This window comes from Nomia melanderi, chromosome 3 (assembly GCF_051020985.1).
Source record: "Nomia melanderi isolate GNS246 chromosome 3, iyNomMela1, whole genome shotgun sequence".
Classification (NCBI taxonomy): domain Eukaryota; kingdom Metazoa; phylum Arthropoda; class Insecta; order Hymenoptera; family Halictidae; genus Nomia; species Nomia melanderi.
The window spans coordinates 23,115,640-23,126,946 of NC_135001.1; the positions used below are offsets into that span (position 1 = coordinate 23,115,640).

Below are 11,307 nucleotides of genomic sequence, written 5' to 3' on the forward strand. Positions count from 1 at the left end.
CATGATGTTTCAGTTATTCGGGGAAAATTGGAAATAGCTTCGGATAAAATCAATTAAGCAGAATATTTTTTCCTCTTTACTTGGTGTATTATTTTTTTTGGTAAGTTATCGATTAATTGTATCCTATTTATACCTTAGGTTCGTGTATAACTCGTTTACAGTGAAGGAACTTTTAAAATGTTTAATTACTGCTCTCCACGTTTCGTTGGCACGTTTAATTAATAAATTCTACGCGTGTTCGCAAACCGAAGTTCGTATCAACTCTCGCGTATAATTAAAATAATTTTTGAAGCAGTAGTTTGCCTGCATTTTGTAATAGTAATAATAAACAGTCAACATTCGATAGTGCAAATGATTGTTCATTTCAGACATTTGCAGATGCATTTTATAGATAAATGTTTGAATTCTACTTTTTAGAAATGTGCAGAAAAAAGATTGATTTTTCAAACTTCTACGGTAGAATGCCGTCTGAGGTGACCTAAATTTAACATCCGGTTTCCATGCGACGTGTGCTGGTACTTTTTAAAAATTAATATTAAATTAATTCCTCGCAAATTATTCCTGTTTCAGATCTCTTCATACAGATTTCGAAACGAATATTTTTAATTGCTCGTTGTGGAACGGTGGAAAATGTCTTCGTTAAATATTTTGAAAGAAAATTTAAGAATATCTGTAGAATTTTATGCAATTGTTTGAAAGAAAATTTAGAATACCTGTAGAATTTTATGCAACTGTTTGAAAGAAAATTTAGGAATGCCTGTAAAATTTTATGCAATTGTTTGAAAGAAAATTCAGAAATGCCTGTAGAATTTTATGCAATTGTTTGAAAGTAAATAGAAGAATTCACACGAAGTTTAGTATGTTTATTTCACTCCAATATGATCGTCAGTAAAAAATACATGTTTTACTGAATTATAAAGCATTTATAAAATTATTTATGACATACATTTACAGTCTATTTACGACATTCGTATAAGTATTGATTTTGATTACATGGTATTGATATTTAATTCCACTTAATTCATTCAAACGTTCAAAATACATTTCAGTTGAACGTATTTCGAAGTGTAAAATTAATTCCACCAGGACATGTTCGTATTTTGTGTTTCAAAGACACGTGCAACGATATTCGGGACGACTATAAATTCCCGTAAAATATTGCCCACTCAAATGCGACATGCCTTATGTGCATCCCTTGAATTTTTCATCCGATTTGCTGTTACGAAATTTATAAATCGAACTGCATTCATGGTTTCATCAATATTTATATCACGTTAGAAAGATTAAAGAATGTTGTACGAAGATTAACATTATAATTAGAAACTATTCATATCATATTCACCTTACAAAATTACCCAAAATTACTCGCGAAAGTTTTCAAAGATTAACAGAACGCAACGAGAAAGTTAAAGAAAGATACGTGCACTTTGAAATTATTTTTACTTCCTGGAAATTCTTGCTGTAAAGAATATAACACAGCTTAACCTTTTTTTTCCTTAAGTATTTATATAAAAACCGGTATTTGCAGAAATATCCGTGATCCGTTTATAAATATCGCAGGCGTTAATCGAACCAGTCTCAATTGATCGAATTGTAAAGAACAGCGTTCAAGAGCAATTTTTTCTATGCATTACATATCGTTCGGAGATCAACTGAATTTTCGAACACGTGTACAGTCGTGTTTAACGCTAGAACTACCTATAAAAATTGTAACAATAGATGAAATGAAACTATTTATTTTCATAATCATTTCAAATATTCAATTTTCAAGTTTTCAAGTTTTCCAGCTTTCCAATTAAGAATGTTCAAATTCTCGAAGATTAATATTTTCGAGGTTCAAGGGTTCGTAGGTTCAAAGTTTCAAATTTTCAAATTTTCAAATTTTCAAATTTTCAAACTTTCAAGTTTCCTAGTTTTCAAGTTTTCCAGCTTTCCAATTAAGAATGTTCAATGCTTCGAAGATTAATATTTTCGAGGTTCATACGTTCAAGGTTTCAAACCTTCAAACTTTCAAGTTTTCAAGTTTTCAAGTTTTCAAGTTTTCCAATAAAGAATGTTCAATGCTTCGAAGATATCAATAATTGCTAAACAAAAAAATCGAAACTAGTCATTGTGACTGTTACGGTGGTTCTAGCGTTAAAATAGAACCTTCCGTTTTGCCTGCTAAATATATAACTTAGCCGCGGTTGTACCGATTGTATGTATATTATGAAAATAAGGTGTAAACGAACTTGGACGGAGCTCGAAGTTTAAAGTAAATAACGTTGCGATTGTTGATCCGCGTTCTGTTTGCTCGCCGAAACAGACGTTTCTGACCCTACTTTCTCGCGTACGAGTTGAGTCCAGCCGAACCATTAATATGTGGCGTCTTCGTCAATTACATCATCGCTATCTGCCCGTTATCCGCGATGACGTCACGTTACGCGGAATAACGCATGCGTGTATTATCCGTGAATATCGCCACGGACATATACGCGAAAACGTGACTTTCCTAAGCGCATGTTTACCTATGCTTAACCAATGAGGTCGCCAGGAGTTGTTACGTCACCGTCGGTGGAATACGATTCTACAGGACACTTCACAAGAGATGGCTTTCGGGCTACGAGTCATTCGAATGGTATCCGTAATTGAGATTGTTCGAATTCTTGAACATTAATATTTTCGAGGTTCAAAGTTTTAAATTTTTTAGTTTTCTAATTTTCTAATTTTTTAGTTTTCTAATTTTCTAATTTTCTAATTTTCTAATTTTCTAATTTTCTAATTTTCTAATTTTCAAGTTTTCAAGTTTTCCAGTTTCCCAATTAAGAATGTTCCAATTCTCGAAGACTAATATTTTCGGGATTCAAGGGTTCGTAGATTCAAAGTTTCAATTTTTCCAGTTGCCTAGTTTTCAAATTTTCTAGTTTTTTAATCTTCAAGTAGTCAAGTTTTCCAATTTTCTAGTTTTCCAGTTTCCCAATTAAGAACGTTCAAATTCTCGAAGACTAATATTTTCGAGGTTCAAGGGTTCCTAGGTTCAAAGTTCCAAACTTTCAAGTCTTCCAGTTGCCTAATTTTCAAATTCTAAGTTTTCTAATCTCCAAGTCCTCAAGTTTCCCAATTTCCTAACTTTCCAGTTCTCTCAGTTCCCTATTTCTCCACTCGTGAAAATCCCATAGTTCCAAACTTTCGCCACATGATCCAACGTCCCAAGTGACCATTCACGTCATCAGATTCCTCGGTAGAACAATCATTTCCAAGAACAAAACGCATCCCTGTATCCGATCCAAAATCAATACAACTCCACCAGAGTACCACCGCAATCCACTAAAACAATTCAAATGACTTTTCCCATTTCATATATTTCCGCAGGAAATCGTGCGTCATCGAACGCCATAAAATACGAAACTTGTCAGCCCGAGAATCCTCCCTTCGTCGATCGCGTCTGCGGTGGGTGACGCATTCCTGGAACGATCTGTAGCAGCGTTCTCTCCCCCGTGCGCTCCGTCAGCTGGTATCTGCGCAGAAGACAAATATCGAGTAGTAGCATGGACTCGTAAGCGCACGATCAGACCGGCTTTTACGAGCGGCTCGATATAGCCGCACCGTGTGGTTTCGCGTGAAACGAAACGGCGACGGTGACCGTACGCGTGTGCTGTAAACGTCTTCCATTCTCTCCGCCTCCTCCTCTCTCTCTTGCTCTCTTGCCCGGCGAGTCGAACGAGCGAAAGAATTAATTAAAAAAAGGGAAGCCACCAAAGAAGAAGAAGAAGAAGAAGAAGTAGAAGACCGTGCACCGAATAAGTGGATCGAACCAGCGTTCCGTGCCGGCGCAGAGACCATGGGGCTCAAGGATTTCCGGATAATCTTCGACAATCCTTGGAACACCTATTATCCAGGGCAGACGGTCAGCGGAAACATTATCGTCGTTCTGGACAGCACGAAGAAGGTCCGCGGTACGTCGCGCTCAAATTATTCCGAGTATGCCGAGTGAATCATGTGGAGCCCGCAGGAGTTTGTTCTAACGGGTTCAGAGCGTTTTTGCGCACGTTTCTCGCTGATATACCGTGTGACAGGTGTCCATTCGGGTGGACTGATGGAAATGACATCTGCTTTGGCAATTGGGAGATTGATTTGATTGAGTATTTGGAATTCTTTAGACCTTCGATTACGCATGAACTCAATTTTCGATGTTTGGAGTACAGTTCGAGCACGTTTTCCTACGTTTCTTCTCCTTTTTCATGTAGCTAGATTGTTAGCGTGCTATTAAATTCGATGATGGTTCTACTGTCATGGTTTTTCCTCGGATTTTAATACTAGATTCACGGAACCCGTTGATTTGACGGATACTAATGTGATGAACATTGTTTAATAGTTTCAGTCGACTTTGATTCGTGCAGTTATGCGAATACACATTGTAGTACTCTAATTTTGAAGCTACAATTTTCGCGATCTAGATCTAGATTTCTAAAATCAAACTAAAGTGTAGAATTATCGTTCGTAAATCTAGTGTTAATATTGAGAATATAGGTGATCTATGGGTGCTGGAAGGGTTGCTTTGAGTTATGATTAATTAAAGTATTGTCAAAATAAACTTCAAGCATTGTTTTATGAGATTGAGCATCACGAGGACGGTTCAGGAATAGTTTTGAGATTTTCCGATGAGATGAGTTTTTTCGTGGAAAGCCATGGGTGTTCCATCGAAGCGTTTCCTGATTTCGAAACCACTGCTTCGAGTTATGATTAATTAAAGTATTGTTATAAAAAACTGAAAGCATTGTTTTATGAGATTGAGCATCACGAAGATGGTTCAGGAATATTTTTGAGATTTTCTGATGAGATGAGTTTTCTTTCATGGAAAGCCATTCGATTGAAGCGTTTCCTGATTTCAAAATCATTGCTTTGAGTTATGAGATTAATTAAAGTATTGTTATAAATAACTGAAAGCATTGTTGTATGAGATTGAGCATCACGAGGATGGTTTAACAATAATTTTGAGATTTTCTGATAGGATGAAGGTGTTTTCTTTCGTGGAAAGCCATGGGTGTTCCATCGAAGCGTGTTTCCCGACGTCGAAACCGTGAAACGCGGCCATTGACGAGCGGCGAGATTTATGAATATTCTATTTCGAGTTTCGCTCTAATTTGTAAGTGACATACGATGCACATCTCGGGACTGCTGTCACCGCGACGCAGCGGTGATTCTTTTTTCCTCGCTCGTTTCCCACGAGGTGCAGTTTAATTATAGCCTCGACCATGCACACCCGCATAGTGGAAACGGACACCGATGATCAGCCGCGAGACATTTGTTTGTGTCCGTTACACATTGTTCTCGATATATTGCCCGTTGCTCTCCTCTGTACTGCGATTCTTCCTCCGGCGATGCCCGACTTGACGCTTATGTAATCTAATTTACCTCTGGAACACTCTTAACACTAGCTTCACGGACGTTTATTGTCCGGTTTATTCTATTGTTCCTAGAAAAATTGATGTTCGACCATTTAGATGTTGGAAATTTGGGATTTAAAATTAGGTTATTACGATACGTGTTCTTGTAACTGCATCAACCAAAACCGACATATATGTTTGTTAAGTAATGTTTATAAAATTCAGTATGCGTCAAATTGACGCACTCCGTAAACCTAGTGTTAATAGGATTTTTGATTATTAATATTCAATTATTATGCGACGATAACGAAGACGTTCAATGTCATTAAAAGGACATTGGTAACTTGGAAATTTTGTGAACTTTCATGTTCACAACCGTGTTGTCTTTTTCAAACCAAGTAATCTTCTTGTCTTACGAGTTTTCTATTATCAGAAACAAACGAGTTATTTATTATGCACACAAGTTGTTCAGAAACTTGCAACATACAAACTACAATGAAATATACAACACTTAGTTTACAAAAATGTCATTTATATCTCGTAAAAATAAATTGAATGTTTCTAGTGACAAATTTTTCAAGTGCAAAAGGTTAAAACGATATATTCCTCGAGATTCGAGGAGCCTCTTAGTCTTGTATCTGTACAAATGTATAAATTTAATTCATAATCTTTCGCAAGATCTATCAATCTATCGCGAGTGCAAAGGGTGAACCATGAATCCGCGTAACCACGCGTGGTCGTTCTTGTCATTCACAGGAGAAATTTACATTGCAATATTCCCGCAGGGATCAGCGTGAAAGTGAAGGGTTTCGCGAATACCTGTTGGACGACGGACAAGCAGGAAATGGACGAGAGAGGACAGTACAGAGAAGGAACCGAAACGGTCACAGCCCACGAGGACTATTTCGAAACGAAATATTATCTAGTCGGATCGTCTTCGGGTAAGATTCTCCTCCGAAGTTATTCTATTTAGCGAAACGATCCTCTAACGATTTGTTCGTTTCTCGTGCAGGCACCGAGATCGAGGTACAAAGCGGGGAACACAAGTTCCCGTTTCAGTGCGCTCTACCCACGAATATTCCGAGCAGTTTCGAGTCTGATTTCGGACACGTTCGGTACATCGTCAAGGCAACGTTGGACCGCCCCTGGAAATTCGATCAAGAAGTGAAGAGTCCCTTCACCGTGATACAACCGTTCGACCTTAACCAAGAGCCCAGGGCTTCGGTGCGTTTGCTGCTTTCTTTATTATCTTCGAATATTAATAACCTGTTGTCTTAAGAGGATGTTGATATTAATAGTCCGAGTCATCACGGAGCTATTTAATTCAATGTTCTATAATGGAGGTTTTTCTAGTATTTTTATTAGAAGCTCTAGATATTTTTAGTAAAAGGTTTTTCTAATATTATAGAATATATTATAGAATAATATTTTGTTTCATGGAACATTGAGATTATAGAAATAAGTTTCTAGTATTTTGCATTGGATAAGAATTTATCTTGTTTATTATTAGCAGTTATTATCAGTGTTTCTATTACACTATTTTACTTGAAATCATAATATAACAAACATAGAATATATTGGAGAATAATTATGACACGTTGATCACTGGATCACAGAATATTGTTCAAAATTCTATTTTTATGATTTACCTTGTTAAAACGAGAGCAAGAGAAAAATGTCACCATCTAAGACGTTCCTTACAGCAACGATAAAATGAATAATCAAAATTTTTCAAATTATTAATCATTAGAATGACTGATCAGAGGGAATGAAAGTTACCAACCGTCCAAATCTTTCTACCCAATAACGATAAAATGAATAATCAAAACTTTTCAAATTATTAATCATTAGAATCCCACACAATTCTAATTTCGAACTGTTTCTACCCAGGAAAAGGTCCAAGAAGAAATGAGCAAAACGTTCTGCTGTCTATGCTGCGGCACGCCGCCGTTGACTGTTAATTATTCGTTGCCCGTGAGAGGCTACGTACCGGGGCAGTCGATGCCGATCAAGATAAACGTCGAAAACGCGTCCGGAGTCACGGTGGAAACGGTGAAGCTCATTCTCACCAAGGTATACGGAAGTTGCATCGTTTCTCGATGAGAAACACTCGGCCGGCGCACGAGGCGTCTGATAATAATAATGAATCGTGAAGTCTAGATCGTAACCTTCCGCGCGAACACGCCGAGCGTCGATACGAGAACGGAGGAGATCGTGGTAGCGGAAGTTGGCAAAGGTCCCGTCGAGGGCGGAGGAACAGCCGACTACGAGCAGAATCTTGAAGTTCCCCCGCTGCCGCCGTCGAATCTCACGAATTGCGGGATCATCGACTTGGAGTACAACCTCAAGGTTGTCGCTTGTGTATCAGGATGGTTCGTATAGAATAGAAATCATATTTTATGCGAGGCACTTCGCGGATACAGGCTGTGGGGCTGGGTAAATTAATGTAGATTTATATCAAATGTCGAAATGTTCTTATGAGTTTGTATAAAGTTACGTTAGTATCAAAATTTTCTGAGGGAGACGGCCATGTTTTCGTTGGGACAGGTTCAATGGAAGCTTAAAGAATTGCCAGATTTGATTTATAAATGAATGTAAATTTATATCAAATATCTATGTCGAAATGTTCTTATGAGTTTGTATAACACTAGAACTACCGAGGATTTAATACGACTGATGTGTAATCTCTATAAAAATTCTAACAATAGATTATTTTCGGTTTCTATAGAGGATTGACGTAACTGAAATAGCAATTAAACGGAACACGAGATGAACGAAATACGTAATTGTGTTTCAGGTATCACAGAAATTTATCTAACAGCACTGTCATATTCGTGGGCACCGTGCCGTTAGTGAATTATCAGACTCCATCGGCGCCACCGATGGAAGCAGCATCGCCAGCAATCGGATGGACACCACCGGAAGGAATTCCAACGGCGAATTTGTATCCGAATCTGCGTACGAACTCAAATATTTCCCAATATTACTCAATTGTTAACCCTTTGCACTCGGAAGTTTCTCAGTGGAAATATTTACCATTTTTTTACAATATTTTACAATATTGCAATATTTCACGTATCGAGGCATTATACAAAGTTCAACATTAACCTTTTATGGACGAAGATTCTCTAAAGTATACAAAACCTGTAGATTCTGCCAAATCACACATCGAATTCGTGAATAATATAGGATAAGGAAATTATGTACTGGTTTCTTGCTGTTTGAATAGTGGAATCATTTGTTTGCAACTTTTAACAATTAAGATATACAGCATAAATTATAATCTAAGAAATAATAATGTTTGCATTGTAACTTTTCAGCTCCTCCGACGTACACCGAGTCGGACAAAGGCGCGAGGAGTCTATGGGAACGCGGCGAGTCCGAGCACGTGTTCGGCATATCGAATCATTTCGCACCGAAATATCCTGTCTACAATTTCGCGCCGGTCCAATGAGCAACGAAGCGAAACGCTTGGTGACTTCATCGGAAGAAAAAGAATTGTTTGCTTCGCAACGCTGCCTACAAAGCACATTCTGAAAGCTTCACAACGAAGTTCACAGTCTGCAACCGCTGCGAACATTTCGAAGCTGACAGAGTCAATTATAACTACCAATGCAAACTTTTGGAAATCAGAAACTTAATCATGTTATTTCTACACTGATACTTATGATATATGACGCGAACTTTTATGAGCTACTTTACACTAACTCGAATGAAAGTTTGCTCGATTTATTGAGCTTTCTACTCTAACGAGAATAGAAACCTCAATAGTCTTAGAACAAATTAGAAATTTCACAAAGTATCTCTGGACAGATTGTTTCACTGTGATTTTCAAATGTGAATTAAATCTGCGGTCCTAGAAAAATGTCTTGAAGAGTTTGCTGGGAAATATGTTTACTTATTTTCGCGGAAGTTATAGTTCGAGTAATTTTATTAACGATACGCGAGTGATTTTATTGTAAGTATAATATCGAAGATGTTTAAGGTACACGGAAGAAATTTCGAGACTAGTCGAGTATTCGTTTATGGAACTTACGTGCCTAGGAAGCAATAGAAGTACATGTTTGAGTACACTGAAGGATTTACACTGAAGACGCACAATTTAGAAATACTCAATGATGCAAACGATGAAAGTATTGGAGCTTTTACGGTTTTTCAGGAACGCAAAGTGTATTTTTCTACGAGGACATTGAGCGCCGGCCCCGCAATAATGCGGATTTCTGGATTTCCATTTCTGGATTTTACGAATATGCAATTAAAATGTACTATCTTACGAAAGTGTATAATGTTTTGAATATTTTTTTTGGCTGCTCATTGATCAGATACAAGCGAATGATGTTTCTTAAATCCCCGGTGCTCAATGTGCTAATTGACTTTACAATGTCGTTGTTTGAACACGCTCTTTTACGAGGATTTCGTTTGATCTACATTTTTATACGTGTATGTAATTACGTAGTAATTATCTGTATGCGGGTGCGGTACTCGACAAAGGAAAAGGAATTTAAACGCGACTGCGAGATCTGCCTTTATATTTACCATGTTGTGAATAAAATATATGTCTTTCGTATAATTGAGGTCCTTTAATTTCGTTCGATGTTAGTGTTACATTGTCGTTATCATTTGTTTGTTCCATAGCTTTATTACTCACACGCTGAATAAAATGAGAAATAAATTTCAGCAATCGATAAATTCAATTTTCCATGTATACGTCTTTTGTGTATGAAATTGTAATGAAAAACGGCCAATTTGTTGTGTACATTAATTAATGATTCTTATTTTCATTCATATTATCAATGAATAACATATCGATCTTTAAGAAAATAAACACTGTCAACTGGCGCCGTCTACATTGTCATAAAAGTAGAATGTACTTTTTCCCGAGAATATTGATGACACCGAGTAAGTTATATAATTATTTTATTTACTTCCCACAACGCATGACTAACTGTATTTATTTATGATAAACAATATACTCATCTTTGTTACGTAACTTCATATTTCAAGACATAATCTAATTCAGCTCTTCTGTATCTAAAAAAAATCATTAAAAATTTGTCAAAATTTTTATTTATTTTTTTCTTGGAATGCATGTTTTATGTTTTAAACAGACCGTTATATAGATATGCCGTGTTTCTATAAAAGAAAATGATATCTTATCAAATTTGGGGCACTCCTTATCTACAGCGGTTAAAGTAGTTGCTTTACTCCTGAAAAAATATCTACACATTCTTAAATATATATATTTTTCAACTACATATTAATTCTAACTTAAATATATTCACAATCATTGATCAAGATACTCAAAATCCTCCTTAACAATGCAAATTTCCAAAATAGAATGCTCGTTAATCATTTCACAGAAACTTGATCATAAAAATCAGTTCGTAACGAATACAATCAATATAAAATCAGTTGCACGTCATTTCCATTATTCTTCCTACTATACACATCTACTCATTCATCGAGGCTTTCACATTAAACGAATCATTAATCATCAATTAAAATGAAAATTAAATATTACCCAATCTTCTTAAAAATCCGTTCAGGTCGCCAAGGAATAAACTCCGACCCCAGGTAACCATCATCGTGAAATCACTGGATTACCCGCCAAGACGCTCGCCTGATAAAAAAACGTCATTCTGTCCACTGTTCCATCGATTCCGTGGGTTACCGTGGAACGGGAAATTTCTTAACACATTGTACGGCTAAATTTCAGCTACTAAAAACGCGAGCGTCGACGATTATGTTGATACATTTTTAAACATCGATCAAACCGAAATTTCTAACTTACGGAAAAGAATAAGGTATTCGATTTTGTAATTTTACTTTGGATTTGCGTTGTACATATCCAAAATGTTAAGTTACCGTAGGATTAGCAATTAAACGACAGGGGCAATTCAGCAATTAAATCGCGGGGCCGGCGTGCAATGTGTTAAACGTA

General features: G+C 36.7%; 1 protein-coding gene across 3 annotated transcripts in view; it reads left to right on the plus strand.

Moving 5' to 3' along the window:
- Positions 1–9,936, plus strand: part of LOC116429381 (arrestin domain-containing protein 17) — a 33,424-nt gene extending 23,488 nt beyond the window's left edge. Inside the window, exons 1-7 of one of the 3 annotated variants that reach the window (XM_031982287.2) lie at positions 3,483–3,935; positions 6,152–6,307; positions 6,379–6,590; positions 7,257–7,439; positions 7,527–7,738; positions 8,164–8,324; positions 8,687–9,936. In XM_031982287.2, the coding sequence (XP_031838147.2) occupies positions 3,821–3,935; positions 6,152–6,307; positions 6,379–6,590; positions 7,257–7,439; positions 7,527–7,738; positions 8,164–8,324; positions 8,687–8,820 (1,173 nt within the window). In that variant the 5' untranslated portion in view covers positions 3,483–3,820 and the 3' untranslated portion in view covers positions 8,821–9,936. Of the gene's footprint in view, positions 1–3,482; positions 3,936–4,727; positions 5,765–6,151; positions 6,308–6,378; positions 6,591–7,256; positions 7,440–7,526; positions 7,739–8,163; positions 8,325–8,686 lie in introns of those variants that run through there. The other 2 variants (XM_076365954.1, XM_076365955.1) reach the window with 2 other exon arrangements.
- Positions 9,937–11,307: the final 1,371 nt, after the last annotated feature.